This window comes from Anoplopoma fimbria, chromosome 14, assembly GCF_027596085.1.
Source record: "Anoplopoma fimbria isolate UVic2021 breed Golden Eagle Sablefish chromosome 14, Afim_UVic_2022, whole genome shotgun sequence".
Classification (NCBI taxonomy): Eukaryota; Metazoa; Chordata; class Actinopteri; order Perciformes; family Anoplopomatidae; genus Anoplopoma; species Anoplopoma fimbria.
In genome coordinates, this window is record NC_072462.1 from 9956427 (window position 1) to 9980456 (window position 24030).

At 38.3% G+C, this 24030-nt stretch overlaps 1 protein-coding gene across 1 annotated transcript in view; it reads left to right on the forward strand.

Moving 5' to 3' along the window:
* The window catches only part of nrg1 (neuregulin 1), a 37619-nt gene extending 17397 nt beyond the window's left edge, over positions 1-20222 (forward strand). The window contains exons 3-7 of the mRNA XM_054613043.1: positions 1175-1242; positions 12256-12355; positions 13122-13275; positions 13374-13495; positions 19595-20222. Of these exons, the coding sequence (XP_054469018.1) occupies positions 1175-1242; positions 12256-12355; positions 13122-13275; positions 13374-13495; positions 19595-20222 (1072 nt within the window). The remainder of the gene's footprint in view (positions 1-1174; positions 1243-12255; positions 12356-13121; positions 13276-13373; positions 13496-19594) is intronic.
* The last annotated feature ends 3808 nt before the right edge of the window (positions 20223-24030 follow it).

A 24030-nucleotide genomic window follows, 5' to 3' on the forward strand; every position in this document is an offset into this window, starting at 1 on the left:
TTTGCTTATTGTCAGTTTTTGAAATTGTACATGTACAATTTGTTCAATTGTTTGCCAGATAAGGATCTTTCATTCATCCTGGATCTAACCTTCAATCAAGTTGCTATATCCCTTTGCTTGGGTTGTTTTGGGGATCCTTACAGACTTATCTGGCTATGTTTGGTTGTATCCCTAACTGAGTATGATGTAAGATATACCCCTTGTGGGGCATGCTCATATATTTGGTTGAAAATTACCTTTGAGTCATTTAATTGGCTAAAGATATTTCAAGGTTGAAAAAAGCACATTGGTGAATCATGCGACGTTGGGAGACAGTGAAGACATGCACATAACAAGCAGTTGGTAAATGCAGGTTCAACAGTATATAAACAACATCCAAATATGTTTTTGATAACATTTTAAAAATCCTTTTTAACTCGTTTTGTGTGCATTAGAAATATTTTGTGGAGAGAGTCATTTATGTATGAATCACAAAATATATTTGTTTATCCTTCTGTGTGCATTCATTTATACTGAGTATGATCGGACCCTGTAATGTCCTTCTGAATCTGTACCAGAGAACATAACAGGACTCCCCCTCAAATTCTTTAATGTGTGGAGTGGTCTGCAAACCTCATTGGATAATGAGGATGTCAAAGCAAAAGCGGGAATAGCATTGTGTTGAAAAGACAATAACTTAGAACTGCAATTGACAATTTAAGTCAATGTAGCCACATTCATTTTCTAACCTTAAGTGCGTTAGCTGCCTAACCTTAAACGTTGTTTATTTTCCATTAACACATTATTTCCTTGACCTGCCATGTGACATTTGGCATTCGTGACCCGCCATCTGCAAGGGAAAAAAGGATGCCCAAATGGAAAACCCTTTACAGTCCAACCGAGGGAGCTAAAAATCCGGAAGCTATACTAGTCACATTAAACTTACCTTATACAAATCGTGCACAGATATTGTAAAAGGTAATCATTTTAAAACAACTGGAATTGGACATTAAAAAACTTGCAAAACAAAACAGCATTGTTGATGGCAATGGGGTTGTATCGTGGATCCTAGCATGTTTTGTGAATGTACAAAAACAACGTACACTGGGTGTGTTTGTGTTTGTCCATGTGTTCTTGTGTCTTGTATGTAATATGTCAGTACTGTTTATCTCTTTCCTTTTTACCCATCAACCAGGTGCTTGGCGGGATTCACTGGGCACCGATGTGAACAAGCTGTGCTTAAGAAAGTCTCAGACCCAAAACGTATGTGAATACAGCTGTAATCAATCCCACATGTCATTGCTGGTGTTTCACCCCTGTCATGTTACTTCAAGAATTGGAGCAGAAATCCATTTTTTTACATTATATGCAGCAATAGAAATCTGATGATAAGCTAGGCATTGTACCTGCTGTAAATTTATTCCTGTGATCTCAAGGGAAACCTTCTAAACGGGTCTCAAGTCTTAAGCACACTCTCCTGTGGAGTAGTGCACTAAAATTTGCATGTACTTCACATCTCATCACACCTCATCCATGCTGTTCAGGGCAGCAAACTGCCTTCATCTATGGTTGAATTAGCCTGTCTTGTCTGAATGTATGACATGCTATCTACTGCTCTTCGCATTCAGCCCCATCCTATCCCCCTATTGGACACTTTCATAACAGGTATTCCTTCCTCCATCCCAGCAATTTCTCAATGGTCCAGTGTTAGACTGACCACTGTGTAGTTGGACAATCCGTGATGATTTTGATGTTTCAAGTCCAAACTTAGGTGTTCAAAAACTACGTCTTACATGCTAACCTGTTCTCACTCCCAAATCGTCAAATACTTGCTTGGTCATGCCCATTGGCATTGGAGATCGATGTATGGAGGCCCCCCCTCTAGCGATTGTATGCATTGTACTGGGCACTCAACTTACTCCAATGTTAACCTTCTCACGGCATTAATGGACTGTAAGAGCATGTGACGTAGTATTAAGTGCGTGACCCTCTCCTTTGAATGGGTAAAACAAAACCAGGTCTTACATTCAGGGGACTGGTGTTTGTGTCTAGTGCAAAACTGAAAGTAATTATTGACATTTTGCCCCCTGTGTCCTTAGACATGTGAATCATTAGTGTCATTAGTACGATAAACTCTGACGCAAAGGTGTACTGACCAAGCGACGGTATTTGACAAGTTGGGAATGAGAACGTTATGTACATACAGGAGACCTATGGGAGCAATAGTTGGGTTGCTGGCATATCATGACTAACAGATTTCCATCCTGTATGTCATGCATCTTGGTCTATGTTGCTTTTATGGTTGGGTCATGACATCTCCTATATTGGATTATGTTACAGGCAAGACTAGACTTGTCCTGAATGGCCGCATTAGTACATGCAAATTTCAGTCTGCTGCTAAGACAGTATTCAAACCTATAGAGTTTGATGGAGGGCCTGTGCAAAATATAACTGTTTATCTATACGAGATAGACACCTGAACTGGAGATCTTAATCCAATGTTCTTGTTTGTGAAGGTCTGAGATGATTGATAGGCTCACAGACTATGGCTAGACATATTGGTCTAGCTGGCCCTTCCTGCCAACACCAGTGATGACTGTCGTGGGTTTTGCACAGCTCTTGTATAAACTAACACCTTCTTTGTTCTTGTTTGTTTGTTTCGTTTCCTGCTTAGGTGTCCAAATGAATTTACTGGGGATCGCTGCCAAAACTATGTAATGGCCAGCTTTTACAGTATGTCTATTTCCTTTTAAGATCTTTTCTTGGATTGGAGCATGCTCAATTAACATTTCTTATGCTGTGTACCTCTTCTAGAGATCTGTGATTTATGCAGCCCGAAACAGTTTGCATGTTTAAAATTGTTACTCTATATTATTTTTATGTTAAAGCTGCATGTGGTACTGTAGAAGTTTTAGACATTGTATGTGCATTTCAAAATACAAGTGAACCAGAAAATGAACATGTTTGCAGATTTACATTTTTAAACTGGAAGATTTGTAAATGGACAATGTTTACTTTCTGTATGTTTAAAGCGATACCTGTAGTTATATATAGAAAATACTTGATTTCTTTATATAAGAACATAAACTTCTGGCATCGTGACATGAAACAGCGGTTTCTCCAGTAAAAAGCAATCAACGAATAAGCACAGTAGGGGGACTATCAATTAGCCAATCAGTGCCAGGGGTGGGACTAACGGCTTTGTCAAGCATTGCCAGCTGTGCGTTGGAACCGAGGAGTAATAACAAAACACAAACGAGACTACTACGGATGACACTAACGCTGCTATCGAGGCTGGGAACATTTTTTATTTACCTGTGTCATACTGCTACTAGAAGACTGGTTGAGACTCCGGCTTGTATCTGTGTAGTCTTTGCTTGCTGGTCACGGTCTGTCTTCTTTACTCTTCTCAAGCCTTCCTCATTTGTGTCTGTAACCATAACGTTGTTCTTGCTGCCACCTCTTTTCAATATTTTGTGAATATTCAACCCTAAAAAGGAATCTAAATGAAATATTTAGTGGATTTGATTTAAGATTTGAGTTGGCATATATCTTTAACAACTGAAAGGTGCTTATGGAATAGTTCTGGCTCACTAGCACAAGCACAAATAGGTTGCGACTGTGGCTCAGTGGTAGGGCATGTTGGTCCTTAAATCGAAGGACTGGCAGTTTATTTACCTGGCTCTGCTAGTCCACATCGATGTGTCCTAGGCAAGACACTTAATCCAAAATTACTCCTGCAGGCAGTGGCCGGCGATGTATGAATGGGTATGAATGATTAGTTAGAGTCCTGATGGGCAGATGGCACCTTGCATGGTAGCCCATACATCAGTGTATGTATGGGTGCTAATGGTTGAATGATGACATGTAGTGTTAAAGCGCTTTGAGTGGTCGAAAGACTTGAAAAGTGCTATACAAGTTCCATTTACCAAATAAAACTGCTGGTTTGAATTTTTATGATAATTTGGATCTAATCTACACTTTATTGGAGGTGGTGAAGTCAACATTTGTGTGGACAATAAGACATACAATAGTGAGATTTATGCCTTTTCAAAAGTGTTTTCTGTAGGTTTCGGTTTCATACGGAAGGTACACTTTTTTTCTTGAAATATTATGACTTTATTCTCGTAATAGTAAAATGTGATTTTCAAAATATTATGACTATTCTTGACTTCCTAGATAACATAGTAATGTGGGATATTTTTCAATGGGAAGGAGGTTTTAAACATTAACTGAAATCTAGCTGAAACCATATGAGCTATTAAAGCCCAGAGGTTTATAAATGATTGGATGTATCATTGAGGGAAACAGGTGCTGCTTGCACATTTAAATAGGTAAAAGACACAACAAGGAGGGAAGAGTATATCATTGGCTACATATTTCTTGATTCAGCAGAGATAACATGAAGTGAGAAAAGTTCATCTACAGGAGAATAAATATTTGAAGGAATACAGAATGCCTGAGAGCCCTACTGCATTATGTTCCATTATATTTTATATTTTAAATTATCAGCAGCTGCTAGACAAATTCGCCAAAATGAAGAAAATTAATGTTTTTTGGGGGGACCCCCAGACCCTCAGTAAATATGTCTCCCCACCAATGTTGAAACCAACCTACACCCTTGCAACAATCAAGTTTGTCAACAACCAGTTTCCAGTTGGAATTATTAGTTAAAATGTATTCTGGTGAACAAGTGGGCTAGTAGGCTGACCAGTGTTTGAACTATGTACAGAATTTGAGTATTTGTCCTTTTTTACATCAGTGATTATTTAAATTGTACCTTTTTTTTCTTAACTGGACTCCATTTATTTATATTGATTATTTTTACATAAATCAGATATAACCTGTTATGAATCAAACAAGGACAAATAGTATCTTTGATACAAACCACTTGAAGAACAGCAGTGCCAGCTGCTTCAGACCGAAATTTCTGAATATTCAATTCCAGTCCAACCTATCAGTGAGAAATATAACAGCAGCAGTTTAGAACTGCAGATTTGTGTGCCATTTTAATGAATGTGTAAAAATTCAGCAATTTACCACACGTTGAGTGGTAAAGGAGGACATGAGTTCAGCTTGTCGGTAATGTGGGTAGGTGAGACATCTGAACCGTTCAGTAAGCTGCAAGTCCCAGAAAACAAAATATCATTAGCAAACACAAACACACACTCACACAAATACTATTAAAAAAAACAAAAAAAACATTGAATAATTATGATATCAAGAGCAACTTAACTATAGATGATAAATCAAGCTCTATATATTGTTATAGTGGTATTTCAGAATCCTTTCCCTAGCAGTAAGTGATGAAACCAATTGCTTTATTTACATTTTCTGAGAGTTAAGCTGTGGTTTAACTGAACCTGAGCTCATTTTTATAACCGTTGTAGAATCTGTCCAGAGGGTCACTGACTGTAGTGGAATAGGGAGTTTAGAATTGAGAAGAATAGAGAGGGCTGTAGATAGTTGAAGGCGAGGGATACTGGCATTAAGGGGCTATGTGAGACCTGGCGATGATGACACTGACGTGGATGTGGTCATGTTTGTCTTTAGTCTGAAGCAAGGCAACAGAACCAATCCCACGCTCAGAAGCTTCACAGAATAAATGCAGATGGGATTCTTAGGTGGCTGTGTCAGAACAGGGAGGCAGATCACAGGGAGGAAAGTGAATGTCAGGATTTGCAGAGATTTTGAAGCTTCAACTCCCATGTTTGCCATTTCTCCTGTTTTGATGATGTTATCCCATCCTCTTTCCTGCTTCCAAAGATCTTGTTCTAGGATCTTTGCACTTGATGTGAAAAGGGTCAGATAGCCCAGAGGTTCAGATTGGCTTGCCAGCACCTTGTATATATTTCGCATTAAGGCTGATGGTAAATGATAGATTTGTTCTTCTAATCCAGCATTTCTATGAAGCAGTTCCATTGTAGGCCCAGTGTCAGCTGTTTGGGTTCCCATTTTTTGAGAGCCACAATTCACTGGTTCTGTTCTTTGCCTCTGGTGGGAGATGGATTAATATAGCTGCATCATTACTAACATTACATTACATTACATTACAGTCATTTAGCAGACGCTTTTATCCAAAGCCTCCGACCCTCTGATTGGAGAACTACCTTGCTCTCCACTACGCCACAGCCGCCGCTAACCCGTTGTCTGATGAAGCAGAGGTCTTATTTTGTCAATGAGGGAATTGGCTTTATGAGAAGAAGTGAAACTTTGGAGGCAGTTATCAACATAAAAAATGTTTGACTGATTGAAGGACCTTTTTTCATTTCCTATCACAGTGATCTTGGACATGTTTTTGAATTGCGTAGTGGGCACTGCATGGGCTACATGTTCCATATGGCAAGACTTGCCATTCATGAATACTAGGATGGTGGTTTAGCTGCGGTTGGTCTACCTGGTTAGTGGGATTCCTTTGAACATAGGCAGAGTGCACAAGTTTAATCAGTTCCTCTTGGTATTTATCAGCCAGTTTTGGATCCTTGGAAATGTGTCTTTCTGTAGCACAGAGGCTGGGCAGGACAGCTTCATTGGAGCTTGAAGTACAGGAATATTGGGAGCTCTTAGTAGCGGAGTAGCACAGTCCATAACACCATCTTTATCAACTCTAAATGTCCTACAGTGGAGTAGAGCGAGAGGTAACTTGTCTCGTCTTTCCACACTTTGGAGTAATTCGCTTTTAAAGAAGGGGAGATTGAAGGAGATATTGTACTGGGTTTGGAATAAGTTGGATGGCCCTTGGAGAGCCCATCCTAGTCTAGTATGTAATGCCAGTCTAATGCCATGATAATTGGCACTGTGGCTGTGATGATATGTGCTGGTTCCAGCCAATGAGGACAAGAGGGCTGTAGTGGAATACCTCTCAGATATTGATACTGTTCTTGTAGCAGCTTTACAGGGTAGGTGTGCTCTGACAGGCAAATACTTTCTGCAGTGAATGCTCTACTGATAACATGCCTTTCAGTTGGCTGCTTGATAGGAGAAATTTCAAAAGGTACAGATGCTCCGTTCAATTGCACGATATCCTGTCTCACTGTGCGTAATGAGATGGTATAAGCCTTAGTTCAAATGTGAAAAAGACATTCACAACGGTCCTTTCAACAGACTTCATTTCACTGCATTTCTGAAAAAGACACAATTTTACACGTCAAATTTGACAAATAATAGGCTAAAGTAAACCGCAACCACAATCTGATCCTTTGTAGCCTGGGGAGAAAATCCACAGACTGTCTTAACAATCACACTGTTTTGTTAGTTGTTGAATTAGAAGAAACTTTATAAACTTTGATATTGGTACTGGCACCCTAATTTCTTAAACAATATCCAGCCCTAGACAGAAGTCATTCTTGGCAAGATTGTACTGTAACGATTTTGTGTTAAAAAGAGTAGTGGACACAGACACGAGGTATGTTCAAAAAATGAAAACATAAAAACAGACATAAATAGACTAATAAAGATCATCAAAAGATTATTAAGCAAGAATGTCTTCAAGTCCAATTGTGAAGTTGTATCCTTTATTTCAAAAAGGAAAAACTGGAATACAGTTACACACCTGACATATTACACAAACATTCATAAGCTGTAAACAATGCTAGCGTCACTGTTGCAGATGGTAATAAACTGATAAATTCAAAGATTTTTAAAATCATAATAATGAGTCCTATATATGTGTAGGGAATTGTGCATGATCGTCATAGCATGCTAAATTAAGAGTGTTGACTGTTGAGTGTATCCTGATCCCACTAACTGATTGTCTGTTTGACTGTTTGGCATGGTGCTCAAGAAATGCAAGCGCACTGATGGAGGGGCATGCACCATGCCACATCATTGTAGTGGTCGTGCCTTATAGGTGGATACATATTGTATGCTTGTATTAACTTCATTATAGGTACCTTATTACAGTAAAAACAAAAACAAAAATTCTTTCACCAGTATTTTAAAGGTACAGGAAACCCAAGTTTGTAATTTGGTAATGAACTAAGTATCAAGCACTGAAATAAATGCCATCAATTGCTTTTAACATTCTTTTATGTTGTTGTTTTATTTAAACTTAATCATCATTAATTCCTGGTTCATTTGCTGGGATTTAAAACAGTTTGGCAGTTTTCATCACAAACCCAAAACATGTCCAGGGTGTCTCCTTTAATGTGTGATGAAGGTCATTAGTATTGAGAGAGAACCAATGCTTACTTCTCTGAAGTGTTGCCCAGTGAAGCATTATTATATGTTAAACATTTGGCAGATTTTTCACCAAAGCATTTCCACTGAGATACTTCCAAGTTACAGAGATAAAGTATTATTTGTATGCAGAGAGAATTTCAGTCAAACCTGGATACAAACTGAGCTGATTATTAAGTGCAGAAAATGTGAGCTCTGTTGTTATGTATGGTTATGTATGGTAAAGAATGGCAAAGATAGGGATTTATTTCCTAATAAAAAGTGAAATTGATATAAATGAGCTACCCACACATGTTACAGATACAGCTGTAGCTTTAAGCAGACCTGCACAATAAAGCTAAACAGCCTGTTGGCCTTGTTAAATTAATTTCTCTCTCAGCCAGAGTCAGTGTGAGGTGATCAGGGTGGAGGATGGCCGTGTAGCACTACTGACATTCTCTTTTAAATTAGGTTTAGGAAACACATCATGGTTGGGTTTTAAATAAGTAGTTACCTGCGATTAACAGCCAATAATGTATAAAACATTAATTTAAAAAGTTGGCATTGGGTTCAAAATGAAAAATTATCGAAGTTGGCCAATATCAACTTTTTGACTTGCAATGGGGTTGCAAATGCACACATTTGGTGACTGTGGCTACGTGGTAGAGCAGGGTCGTCCTCCAATCGGAGGATTGGCAGTTTGATCCCCGGCTCTGGTAGTCCATGTTGATGTGTCCTTGTGCAAGACACTTAACCCGAAATTGCTACCGAAAGGTTGTGACTCCGGTGTGTAAATGCGTATGACTTTTTGTTAGAATCCTGATGGGCAGGGGGTACACCTTGCATGGTAACCACTGCCATCAGTGTATGAATGGGGTCGAATGGGTGAATGATGACATGAAGTGTAAAAGCGCTTTGGGTGGTCGTAGGAATAAAAAAGCGCTGTATGAGTACAGTACATTTCAGCCACTTGGCTTTGTCATTTCCGATTTTATTTAATTGCGAAATGCGCGTACCACACTGGTGTCAGGAAATCTTGAGAAAAGTCTGGATAAACTCTGTTGACTTTTAGGTGTTAATTGTTTCCTGTACCTTTAGGATAGATTTGACATTACTTAATGTTTATACGAGTTCATAAAGAAAGTCTAAACTGTATAATTTGTGTAAAATGACTGTGTTATTCTTAATCCCTCAAGCTAAATCTGACTACATCTCTTTTACCTTCTATTCTGTTAGAACTACAAATATTATCATCTCTGAAAAATCAAATTTTCTTTTTTGTCACCTTTCTGCACTGACAGAACATCTTGGGATTGAATTTATGGGTATGGATTATTCCTTCCTCCTAGTTTGCAGACCGTAAGCTAAAACCCTCTACTAGAGCTAGTTTTCTCTTGCCAGGTGAATGGATCATACAGCCTTGACCATCAGCACAAATAATATATAACATTGAATACATATTATTGCAATCAAAACGAACAACAACACATCAACATTATTCAAGACAAAGCACTGTGATGCAGCTATCATTTTGACGTCAAATGTCACACGTGTTTTGATTCCGGCAAACAGTCCAAATGCTGCTGATTTATTTGAGAACATATTGAAAGCTGAAGAGGCTGTATATTTCTAAAGCTGTATGTTCACACCCCTTCAGCTATCCATTCCTGCCTTTTCTGTTGCGACCAGTGTTCAGCATGAGACAATAGAGCAGCATCAATGTCCTTCTAACTTCACCCATCTCCTTCCTTCTGTCTTCCTGTTTCCACAACACGGTCTCACTCCCAACTCGTCAAATACCGATGCCTGATCAGTGCCCCTCGGCGTCAAGCTACAGAGGCACCCTTTTGTATGCGACGCACCAGGCTTCCAACTAAATCCAGTGTAAACTATTCTGCATTGTAATTAGATGCTCAGAGCAACTGACACAGTATAAAGTAAGGATAAATCGCAATGTAGCGGCTTTGGCTCAGAGGTAGGGTGGGTCATCTTCAAATTAGACGATTGGCACTTGAATCCCCAGTTCCTTCAGTCTGCCTGTCAAAATGTCCTTGGGCAAGACGCTGAATGTGTGAATTAGTTTTGAGTCCTGATTGGCAGGTGGACCTTGCATGGTAGCCTCTACCACCAGTGTATGAATGTGTGTGTTTGGGTGAATGACATGTAGTGTCAGAAGACTAGAAAGGCGCTGTACAAATGCAAGTTAATTTACCATTTAGGGTGGGGTGAGTGTCCTGTGTTGAACAAAAAATATCAAAGCTGCTTTATTTTGTCCATAATTCATTTGACTCGTTAGTCATTCGTTAGTCCCATGAGTCACACAAGTTGATAGTCATGTGACTCATTAGGGCACTCGCTAGTCACGGAAGTCCGTAGTCACTCAAAATCACGTCAACCAAGACCTTTTCCTAATTTTTTGGTTATGTTTCCTAAACCTTTCTTTCTGGAAGCTTATTTTGAGAAGACATTATGCATTAAACAAGCGTTTATTGATGCCTTCCCTGACACTTCCAAAACTGACGCTAGAGGGGTACCTAGAGCATCACAGTTTGAAGCTTAGGGCTTCTGACCAACTGTTGGTATTTGACAAATTAGGAATAAGAACGTGGTGGTTTTCCAGCTTCATCAAATGTACGTTTCCAACTGTTCCTTATATTCCCACTTACTTAATGTATCTCTCTAGTTTCTGCCTGTTTTTATCATAGGGAGTCATGTCATATCTGTTAAATTGTGTAAAAATGCACTTAGCTGCCCAAAAAGAGCAGATGTGAATTTGCCTTTTTGCTAAATCTGGCATATTTAAGTCATGTTTATATTAATAAATATCAATATATCACTATTATATTAATATATATTTTTTTTCAATAAGACCATTGCAATGTGTTCTTAAAATATGCTAAAACCTGGACAGTTGACTGAATTAAAAATTACTAAATTTCAGGTTCTCCATCATGGCTGACCAGACTAATTAACCAACGCATTCATCAAACCGTTTTAGGCATAAGCACACATTTTAGCAATCCTCTCTTCTGCTGTTTTATAAAACACTGATATCATAAAATGAGCAGTTTGTTATTGTATTGCACTTTGGTAAATTTCATGCAGCTGTGGAAATAAATGAAGCAACAATCCTAATTTCCAATTTTATGGATGATTTATAATGGGGTGTTAAATCTTAATAAATTTATCAAAGAAATATGGATTCACCATAATTACTGGCCTACATGATACAGTTACCTTCTGTTCTGTTGTTCAAGAGCCTAAGAGCATTTTAACTGGAACTCACAATATGAATTGAATGTTCTATTTAAAAAATACCACTAGGTATGCAATATGCAAATGCACATGCGAAAGCAATGTGTTTAACACTATAAAAAAATCTCTTGAAATTAGCCTGCTAAAATACAGTCGGAAAACCAGGATTCGAACAGTACTTAATTGCTCCTTTTATAGAATGCACCACTCTCCTTTACATTTTAAGAAACGAGTACTTCTTTGAGTGGTGCACCATCCCTGTAGAGATGATGTTAAAGGCTTTTAGGACAATTAAGAGAAGCAGGTATCATGGTTGAGCGCTGGATTTTGGTGTATGGCATGTTAGAGTCGTTCGTCTTTAACTGCTGACTGGAGCCCTATAGAGTTACAAATAACTTATGTCACGATGATAAATCGCGTGATAATCCTTTTAAAACATGAAGACAAATTCAAACAAATGATGAGGATCCCAAAAAAAGTTTTTTTAAATAATTGTGAACATCACGTAAACAGAGACAGTTTCTAAATTACATTTCTGTGTTGACGTTTACATGACTACACTGATAAAAATGCACCTGCATAAGCTTAAACGGGGAAATGTATTGGTTGGGCTGTCAGTGCTATGGAAGCTTAATGAATGTGGACCACTGTGTCTCCCAGCTCAGTAAATTAGATTTCAATCATTTCTGTAGTAACAAATTCATTTGAATAGAAGGAAGTATTTGGACTGTTTATTGCTGTGAATGTAAAAACCTCATTGCAGAGCATTTTCTTATTGTTTGGGTTTATGGCTTGATGTATGTGGTTGTCTGAGTGTATTGTGCACCTGAAATTTTAAGATTGTACTGTCCTCTTTTTCAGAAGCTGAGGAGCTGTATCAGAAACGCATTTTAACAATAACAGGAATCTGCATTGCACTCCTAGTCGTTGGGATCATGTGTGTGGTTGCCTACTGCAAAACAAAGTAAATCATCACACATTTTCATATTTCATTAATGACTCAAAGGTTCACTCCGCCATTTTCTTTCAGTACCCAATAGTCCCTCAAGTCCCTAAATCTCCTCAGCTGTGAACTGTGTACTTTCAAAAAATAAATCAATAGTCTGCAAAAATGGTTAATAGGTTTAGCAACCTGAACTTTGAACTTGAAAAGAGACGCCTAAGAGGAAGCCAGAATTGGGGTTGACTGACTGCAGTTAGAGTGCCACAAATTCGAGGAAATAAAAAAAAGTTGTCAGACCACTAAATTTCTATTACAAAAAGGTATTATATCACGAATGGCTTGAACTTCAATACAAGACTTTACAATAGTTAAGATTCAATTAAAAAAAGCCAGGTATGGAGTAAAATGAGTCCCAAAATGGACACAAATGGGTATTACATGATCTAAAAAGGAAAACTATAAATTATAAATGTGTACAACAATTTTTTGTAATTTTGGCTACTTGCAAATGCGTGTTGCAAACGATACACAAATACCAAGCAATTTGAACATATGTAAAACAGTTTTAATAGATAAGAGATACAGTCAAACATAATGAGGTGAGACGTTTGAGGATTTTGTGGGACTATTGGACGGAATAATAATGTTAAGTGTATTTTGTACTGACCCTAATACGTAAAAAATACCAATTACCATTACTGCAGTCAATCCATAATAACATTAAAATTAAATTTGGGTAAATGTATCTTATTAACTACATTTCATTCTTCTGTTTTTTCACAAACAGGAAGCAGAGGAAGAAGCTCCATGACCATCTAAGGCAGAGCCTGAGGAATAAGAGGACCAATAATACCAATACTGGTATTGGCCCCAATCTGGCAAACTCAGCCAGAGGACGTCAGGTTTCTAACTTGCCTCTTCAAGATTTGCAGCTCATCAAAGTATGCAGTTACTTGTTGCTATCAATTAAAAGGCATCAAAACCTGTTAAATCTTTACAAGCAAGTCAACTGTTAATGTGTTTTCTGCTTTTTTTGTAGCAATGTAATGGGACAGCTATGCAGCATGCAGCTGAGGGGGAGACAGAAACAAACTTGTCTACAAGCAAAAATGCTTTATTGGTGCATGAACCAACCACGTTCACCGACATCTCTAGCAAGAGGTAAGGAATAACTTTGGTCAGTTTGGTCTGGTTTTAGGCAGATGCACCACGGATAGGTTTGATGGTGAGAACCATCCTGTTTTCAGTCCTAATTCATTAAACACAGGCACTTGATCAGAGCCCTTCAGCGGTCGCCTATGTCTGATAAATTGAAATAATGAGGGGTTACACGCAACACTCATATATTGCGGGAAAAAAACAAAAACAAAACAAAGTAGACACAGAAACACATTTACACAGGATGGCTTATACAAATAAATAAAAACACACATTCCTGTCAGATTAATCATGTAAAAATCAGTGTGGTTTCACTTACTCAAGAATCTGTATGTCATGAATATACTCCATGATGTGTGTATATGTAACATATATATATAAAGCTAAATAATTCTTGTTGCATCCGCTGTGGTTAACATAGCCCTTGTTTCTTGTCATTGTTTTAATATAATTGTCTGAGTTTTGTCCTCTTCACTGGATAGCTAAGGCTATACTGAGGGAGACGGTTTCAGGCTGTAAATGTGAAAAGAGGAATTTACTGTTGGTTCGGTCATGAGGGCTTGTGGTGCGGTTCATAACCAGGGACGCTGCAATGGTGTTCCGTTGTATACGTTGACACTGTAATGCCCTTTATTTTCAACCCTAAAAGTGGCGTTTGATTTAATAGTTCTATCATATCACATGGTCACATTATCCCCCAGCCCCCTTTATTGAAAACAAATATTTAAAATAACAGTACTTTTAACTGAGTAATTTGATTTACTACTCTTAGCACCTACCACTACATCAAGGTAAGAGCTTACTATACACTGGAGTCTTTGGCAGACAAATCTCAAACTCTGTTCAAGTTCAACGCACTACACATGACACGCTGTGGATGGAATTTGTAGAGAAGATGGACAAATACTTTAGGAAACCATGAAGGTTATATTTCCTTTTTGCATTAAAACTACAAAAATTAAACTAAAACAAACTAAAAATTGCTATCTTAAATTTCATGCAAGCCTAAAATATGCACTGTACATTGTATAATGAAGGGGACTTAGAATTCAAATGAATATTGAGTCATAACAATTTGTCAGTGCAGTGATACAGTAAAGCCTCATACTTAGGCCTTATCTGCACAATAAGTACAGATATGACGTTATGATATGAGATAGTGGGATGTTGATCAGACAAAATCAGTCTTTACAGATGATCAGGAACCTTGATAATATAAAAATCACAAGGTTATTGAAAACACTGATTGCCAAGTCAGTGGCATACTAGTAGGAATCCGCTCATTTGGAGAAGGTCACCGAGCCTCAACAATAGCAATTCAATGCTTTCATTACCTGGAATGTAAGGTAAAGCAGCAATTTCTCTTTTTTTGCTTCAACTAAAGAAAGTAAATAGAAACCAGTTTCAGCCTCTGGATGTGCAAGCTGTGGATCTTAGTCCCATCACAGCAAAACTCCAATTAAACATTTGCTGGAAAAGCAGGTTACGGAAAATGAATGAATGAATGAATGAATGAATGAATGAATGAATGGAGTTAGACTGATAGCTGCTAACATGAAAACTCCAACATGCTCTATCGCCTATCTTGAATCCCATCCGTTGGGCGTTTGCTGTGCCTCCTGTGCACCAAGTCATCCATAACTGTATAATTCAGCATCAATGATTATAATTTAACAGAAAAGCTATGCTGTCTCATCCATCAGTGAAGCAAGTGAAAACATTTTGGAATCTACTTTTTAAAATTTTGGCAGGCTCAATACTGATTGGCTGAACATATACTTTCAAATTTGACAGCAGTTCCAGTAGCTGAATATTCAATTGACTGCTATATCAGTTATTAAGACTTTTAATTCATGCGGACTGTGAGAACACTGGAATGAAATACACTGAGAGTCTCAGGTGCACAAATTTGACCCACAATACATTTATATCATGGTCTAGAGGCCAGTCTGAAATCTGTCTACATCTAAACGACCCCCTCCCTGTCTCTGCAGCTGGACTAATGACTGGAGCAACAGTCTTCTGTCTGACACTGAGTCTGTCTCGGTGATGTCATTGCCGGAGAATAGCCAACGTGCCACACAGGGCAGCCGAGGTCGTCTGAATGCCACTGGTGGCAGCAGAGACTTAAGTGCTCATTCAAAGAAGTGCTGAGACACACCCACCTCCAACAGGGATTTGCCTTAAAGTACAAGGTAATTGGTTAATACATTCTAACTTTGCGTCACAAGTAGAAAAACAAGAGGCTCATGAAACTGAAAACAATGCAACATAGACTCAGTAAGTACATACATGCCACTGTTTCTCACAATATACTGTCCACCAAAATGCTACACTATAGGGAAAACATGTTATGAGGAATAAACTAATGAATAAACAAATTATTAGATTTTTTGTGAATAAGCAATGTGTACAACAAATTAGAATTACATGAATATTCTTCAGAAAATACATCTAGAAGAATTCCATTCAATTCAATTCAGTTTATTTTGTATAGCCCAGAATCACAAATGACAAATTTCCCGCAGAGGGCTTTACAATCTGTGCACATGCGACATCCTCTGTCCTTCCCTCACATCAGCACAGGAAAAACTCCCCTAAAAAAACCATTTAACAGGGAGAACAAGGAAGAAACCTATGGGAGAACGACAGAGGAGGGATCCTTCTCCCAGGATGGACAGAATACAATAGATGTCATGTGTACAGAATTAACAGCATAACAGAGATACAACACATTCAATGTATATGACATAAATTATTCATATAATAAGAGTAGTAAGCAGAGTAACAAAGGAAAAAATTAAGACTACTTATAATAACAGCAGCAATTATTATAGTAGAATTATAATTATGAAATAGGGAATAGTATTAGTAATGTGACTAATAATAATAATCGAAGTAGCAGTGGGTGTCAGCAGGAGGCACGACTTCGGTCCAGGTACCACAACGATTCATGGAAACCTGCAAAGCGAGAAAGCAAAAAGGGCTTCAGGGTGGAAGCAAAGCTAATATGCGTAATGGTACAGGTAATAGTAATAGTAATGTGACTAATAGTAATAATGGTAGTAGCAGTTGGTGTCAGCAGGAATCTGATCTTCATAAATTATATTTCTCTCAATTCAGTCATTGTTTTATAACTCAACACAGTGGATTCTGAATTATAGTTATCAACAATAAATCATCCCCAATAGACCCAGTAGGGTGCTATATAATTTTATTGTGGTTATCAACAATACCGACTAAACACTTGCTAATGTGGCCCAAATACCGACAATGCCGCCTTTCTTCATTCATTTATTACTTTCTTTCAGATTCTATTCAATTGGGGGAGTCAGTAATCTCAGTTAGGACAAATCAAATAATACTGTCAAATCTCTGTTTTTAAAGTCTTCAAATATAGTCAAACATTATATGAAAGACTTGGGCCTTTGCAATAGGAAAGCCCTCAACATATTTATCTACTCTTGCTATCAGTGATCATGTTCCAGTTTAGCATACATTGAATGAAGTTAACTAGTTACTAATAAAATAAGGTTCAGGAACTGGGCCACGCCTCAAGCACACCTCTAATCACCTGTCAACCCTACTTATACCTGGGTCTAATCCCAATCTTCACACTTACAGACTTTGAGGCACGTTCTCGCAAAGTCCATAAGGGTTTAGTTCTTTCCCACTATCCAATCATCGAGTGTTTGAGGGTTCTCTTACAGACATTTTGAGCCCCTTATGAACACTTTCAATATGTACCCATTTCTGCAGACTTTGCCCAAGATCCATTTGAAATTACCTCTCATTTTGCAAGGAAAGAGCCTGGAAGACATTATAATCAGGGAGTAAAAACTACAAATAAATACCCAACAATTGTACATAATGTTTTTTGACATTGTTACGGTAACGTGATGTTTCGCAGCAAAGTGACGTCCCATTCATATTTAGACCAGTTTAAGCCCTTACAGTCCTCTCCACTCAACCGTTTAACAGGTGATGTCAGTAAATCACTGAGGGTTCATGGTTTAAAGCCTTAGGGGGGACACTGGGATTAGGCCCTGATCATAAATCCTGATCTGCAAATAAATATCCATCCGAAAATGTTCCTCCTCAAGCCAAGACATTCTCGGCAGATCTGCTTGTGTTCTGTTGGGCACATAACTTTGGATTTCGCCTGCTCCTCCATTCCATTTGTCCTTACAAACTCTTTCAATCGCAGGCTTCCTCAGGATTGTCAAATGTGATGTCACTGAGGCCCTACCCCCTCAAGGGCCACAGCCAGTATCACACCTGTGCCTGCTCCCTCTGTGTCTTACCTTTTCCAGGTCACTTTCATCTTCTTTTTTATCCCTGTGCTCATTGACTTCACAATATGTCTTTCATCCCACCACGCCTTTCTTTACCCTTCCTTCAACCATACACAGGGAAAGGCTTTCACTTTTCCAAATCTGTCTTTTAAGAGCAATCAAAATAGTTTTTAGCCAAAGTAGCTATCTGGCCAAAGGGCTACTGCTTCACGAAACTTCCTCTATGTGGACAACTTCACCACCTTCTACAACAGAACAGATCTCTTTAAACATGATTGCATCGATCCAAGTCATGAATGATATTGTCTCCTTTCTATGTACATAGAACGCACACTAAAGGCCTGCAAACCTTTCACCAGGAATAAGCAAGTAAGACAATCCAAGAGATTTATTAGCTGTCTTTTATATACTAAGCCCTCTCTGTCTGTACCTCCTGCCAATACCTCAGACATTCTGAAACTTACACTGCTTACTGTTAGATCTCGAGCTAAAAAGACTTTCATTGTTAAGGACATCAATATTTCCAGGGTGTACCATGCCTTCACCCTATGTCAGCTGGGATTGGCTCCCCCTGTAAATGGTTACAGATAATAGATCGATATTTATGTCTCCATTGCTGCTCACAAACTAGAGTATATACTTCTAACCGAAACCTGGCTTGATCAAACTGGAAATAAGGGGCTGAAACATCACCTGCTAACTATAATTTTATACATTTCACTTGGACTGATAGGAAGGGTGAGGGAGTTGGTGTTTTATATAATGATATGTTTTAGCTGTAAATCTATGTCTTTTGGCAATTACTTGAGCTTGGAATATCTAGCTCTAGTTATAAATTCTGGATCTCTTGTTGCATGGAGTATTACTGTCTTTCATTATCCTCAACTGAGACAGGGTTTCCTGGGAGAAAGTGGTGAGCTCTTATCTTAAATCATAATAGATCTTGACAGTATTTAAAACTTGGGTTGATTTCAAAATCCATGTTGATGAAGGCAACAACTCATACAAAACATTTCATCAGCTTACTAGAATAACAAGCCAGGCTCGTATGGAGTGAGCAGACCATGTCTGTAAAAATTGGGCACAGGCTGATTGCAAGGTTGCAATGTCCAATGCTGCCTAACGCCTTTCTAGTCTACCGACCACTCAAACCGCTTTAAACTACATATCAACGTTCACCCTTCCACACACACATACATACATTGATGTCATGGGCTGCCATTCAAGTTGCTGAGTGCCCTGTAACCCAACACAGCATCCAAAGATTCCGATTCTGTCAGTGCACATTAGCTCTATCCGACTTCTGGTGAAATCTTCAAAGGTGAACTCTGTCCTGCAAGTCCACAGGGGCTGGCTGGAGATTGCACCAAAACAGAGTACGAGACTGTATCTTTATATTTAAGTTGAAAGTATATTCCCCTATATTCTTCCCTTCATCTATATATAATATGGTCATAAACATGCATATTTCTCAGTCAGCCGAGAAATACTATGTATACTTATGTATTTGTTTGATGAGTTATATTGATGTCATTGAAGCAAAATATTCTATGTGTGTTTTCTAAGACCCCTGACCTTCAACACAGGGTAAGTGGGTCAGAAAATGAATAGATGGACTTATTGGCCACAGCCTTGGTGGGCTTTTTATATTTTGTCCTAGCAGTATCATTGGCAATTCAACTCTCAATATATTTGAACCTGTATTTTGTTGTTTGTCAGACTACTATGTTTAATAACAAACATTGACGTTAGCAGCTTTCAAGTTAATGTGTAAAAAAATGTGTTGTTATTGTACTTTCTATTGTAGATGTGTACCTGCCATGACCAGCCAGACTCAGCTGTCCCAGACCTCTCCTGCAACTCCAGGGTCTCCTCCATCAGAGATGTCTGCCCCCCTGTCCAGCCTGGCCATCTCTGTCCCTTCTTTGGCTTTAAGCCCCTCTGGTGAGGAGGAGCGTCCCCTGCTGTTGTCAAACACACATCAGCCACGCAAGTCTCTGAGCCGAGATGAACAGAAGAGGACCTCTGCCCACTACAACCATGGCCATGTGGCACATAGCTTACCACCTAGCCCGCTGTTTACTATGGAGAATGGTTACTACATAGGTGACCATGAAAACACAGCTGGCAGCCATTTGTTCTCAGCATTACCTGAGAAGCTACTAAATACAAACAACAACATCAACAACTGCAGCACCAAAAGAGTCACCAATGGCCATGTGCAGCATAATGTGGAGTCCAGTGGTGGCAACATGCTAGTGAGGGAAAAAGAGGAGGGTCAGGGGGAACACACTTCCTTCCTTACTACTGATAGCACTACAACCCTGCTGCTCAGGGCTATGGACAGCAGCAGGACTAACCCAGCATTTCCAACTGATGACATGCAAGACAAGTCATCCAGTTACACCACCAAACAAGATCCAGTTGCTGTGTAAAGTCAAAAGAAATTGCTGAGAATCCTTTATGTTGAGGAAAAAGAAAGAATAGTCACTATTAAACCTTTATTTTCTATAAACTATTTGCTTTGTAAAGACTTTTAAAGATAAATGAAAACAAAACTTTTATTTTAGTGATGTAGTAAATAAAGAGTTTTATAAAAAAAAAAAAAATTACAAATGTTTTCATGTCTTGTAGGTAAAGTGCCATACATTAGTATGTAGCAACAGATGACAGTATATTTCAGTGCAGAAAAATATCAATGGTGCCTTTCTATTTAGTGTGCTTAGGGAACTGCAACATTGCATACTGGGACATATATTCACCATCTTAATCTTCCAGTTAACAATCCAAAATAATTTGTTGGCTGCTTTTAATTACCTGCAGTTGGAAGTGCCCGCTGACGCAAACGTTTGCTATTATATTCATACGAGCTGCATGCTACGTCCTTGAATGCTGTGACGGACTGCACAGTATGTGTTTTCCTCTCCAGCCATTTGACCTGATACAAAACTCCAACACCTGGACTGATGTTTATAAATAAATGACCAATCAGCTCATAAACTGGATTCAATGAGAGATGGAAAAGATGGTTCAAAACATAATGGTTTTATTGATCATCGTCTCATCCGGAATCCTACTGGTGAATGATTCTCCTAACTGATAGATAAAGGTGCAATTACTAAAGTCTGGCTTTGTAGTGTTACTAATACTGTCACTTTTATGCTCAACATAATCCTGTAGATATTTAATTTAATTTAATTCTATATTGTGATTTGATTTACACATTTCAAGTTTACTACTAATATGTTAAATGGGTACTGCACTGGTGTAGTATTGCACTTACATAATGTTTAGGTACTGACAAGGGAAACATAAATAAAAAAAGATTAAAAAAATACAGAAAGAATGGTCATCAGCGGCCTAATATCCTGACTTACACAAAATGCTGGATTTCCCATAATGCTTGAACGGATCTTTATGAAACTTAAGTTTCATGTCTTTCTTTGCTGGCATGTATCCACATCTTCACAGAGTTCAAATTGACTTAGATAAGGTGGTGCCATCAAAGAAAATGACCAGCATGAAGACCAGCAATGCTCTTTTTCTTCAAGAGAACACTCCCATTACTTGTGTCCTCCACCAGTATGATATTGCTGATGGCATCTTTAAATGCAAGAATATCTACATAGTGTGTACTGAATGGAACAATGAATATATGGCTTATTTTGTCCTTTGTGAAGAAATCCATGTGTTCCTAATGCATTTTGGGGATTCAAGAAAATGCTAAATATATACATTATGTTTAACTGCTGTAATTTGTTCAGTCTTATCTCTGGTATGATAGACATGTATTTCTTTTCAAAATTGTTACAATTTTGAAGAAAATAAATGCATACCCGCAGTAAGCACTTATTTTTTCAACTACCCCAACTTGTGTTCACTTATGCAGTCTCATTGTATGTGTGATCTAGAAAATGGTTTTATAATGTCTGCTAACATGAGCATATTTTATGAAAATCTGCCAAAGACTGTCACCACTTCTAGACTTTTTTGCAAAAGTAAATAAAAATAACCATTATTGGGCTCTGTAATCAACCATAGTTTCTTAAAATGTACTTATGTAGAATCAGCGGTCTGCCTAGTATATGATTAGGTATTATGATATGGATTTGCTGCTCCATGATTAGTGTTTTAATGGTGGCCATACTTCTGTGTAATATGTTATTTAAAATTATTTATCCTTCATTGGTAATTTTTGCTCATTAGAAGCATCAATTACAGATTTTTGTGTATACATTTATATTTTAACAAAGATGAGTTTAAAATGTAAAATATATAGCCATCTGTCAAATGGTTGTTAGTAGGAAATAGAAATGATTTTCTTGCATATTTTGTCACTTGTAAAGCTAAACATAACACACAATGCATTGCTTTTAGGTGTAGGAGTGTCTTCAAATTATGTCAATACACCATGAAAACCTTCAGCCCTGTTGATTCTTATTAAATATTAAATCATTTTTGTGTTCTGCGCCTTAAAGTGTCAACAGATTTAAACAGGCCCTATTATGCTATTTTCCGGGTGCATATTTTTATCTCAAGTTACAGTTACAACATGTTTACATGCGTTAATGCTCATAATGCGCCTTGTTTTTCTCATCCTGGGTGTCCTGCAGCATGTCTTCTCACCCTCTTTCTGAAATGTTCCGTTGTAGCGCTTGCTCCTCCCTCCAGAAAGCAAAGTCTGCCCTGATTGGTCAGCTAGCCTGCTCTATTGTGATTGGTCACTGTTCACATATCAAAAAACTCTTCCTCAGAAGCTTCAGCTCCATCTCTCTCTTTTGTTGTTTGAGGGCCAAACTAGCCGGAAGGAGTTTTACGTCACTTCCTTAACATTGTGACCTCATAAAGTTACAAAAGTGAAGGAGAGAATTAAATCGAGCCGTTTCAGGCAGCTCAGGATCAGTGTTTTTGAGGGGGAGGGTAACTCCTTTTAGGCGTGGACTTCAGGTTTTACACTCTACGGACCTTTTACATCTACAAAAATATATATAACACACTTGAAAGTGGAAAAGGATAATAGGGTTTAAAACTCCTTTCAGCTCTTCTGCTTTACCACTGAAGACTGCAATTAAAACGATTCTTGTGCAGTTGTAATGATAGACAATTTATGAAGTTTCACATTTTCAAATTTTTAACATTTAAAAATTTGGTAAGGTTGAAATATAATATTGGGCTTGTATTTCCTGCATGTTACAGCCATTTTTAGTCTTTTTAAAGTCCATGGTGGTGTAAAGTTATGCTCCTAAAGTCAATCCACCCTATCCCACTAAGGTTAGGTTTAGGAAACCAGGAATATGGGTTAGGGGATTGAATTCTGGCGCCGTGAAACAGGGTTAGGGTGAAATTGTTTTTGCATAGATCTTCCTGCGTCGTCCGACGACTCTTTTGTTGAATAGAGATCTAAGGCAAGGCACGGGCTGGCGCACATCAGTCGAAGTGTTACATGCCACATGAACTTTGGCCCCTAATCTTGAAGGGAATATGCCAATCCAGATATAGTGTAGGACAGCCTTTGTGGAATAAAAGATGAGCAAGGGAGGCAGAGATGAGAAGTGTGTGATGAGATGATGGTTGAGTTAGGCTATGTAGTGGAATAATTAGGGCGTTAGGGGTTTTAATTCTGGCACCGTGAAACTCATGCACTCACGAAAACCGACTCTGAACCTAGTAGCGAAACCGCCAGAGTCGGTTACCCTAACCCAAAATGGGGCTTCCTATTTCCAAATGATCAGAGTTTAAACTATCCACAAGCACAACCACACAATAATACATCTGCAAGAAATAATAACTCCATCCCAGCCAGGATTGGAGTGGTTCACAAAATTAGACTCTCATATATCTTGGTCTTAATTTGTGAAAAGGAGGGACGTGAAAGGGAGGGATGTGAACCATCAGACCAGGGCATATCATGCGTCCAATGACGCTAGAAATTTGCCATAGACATCCTTGGTTCTCCCAAACTTAGTCTCATTTTAGTACTTTCAAAAGGTAAGCTGTACAAGTGGTGTTAGAAACATACAAATCCACAGGAGAAAAGCAGGAGAGACAGCTTAAGTTGTGTCAGGTTGTGTAGATTTAACAATACAAGTGTAACTATTATGAATCCAAAAAACACAAGTAGCCAGAAATCATCTGAACCTTACATGGGGTGTGTAGTGTAATAAACAATAAAAGAAAGTTGACAGGAAGTATTGTATAATATATAAGTATACATGATAAACCACAAACTAGTAGTGCAAAATA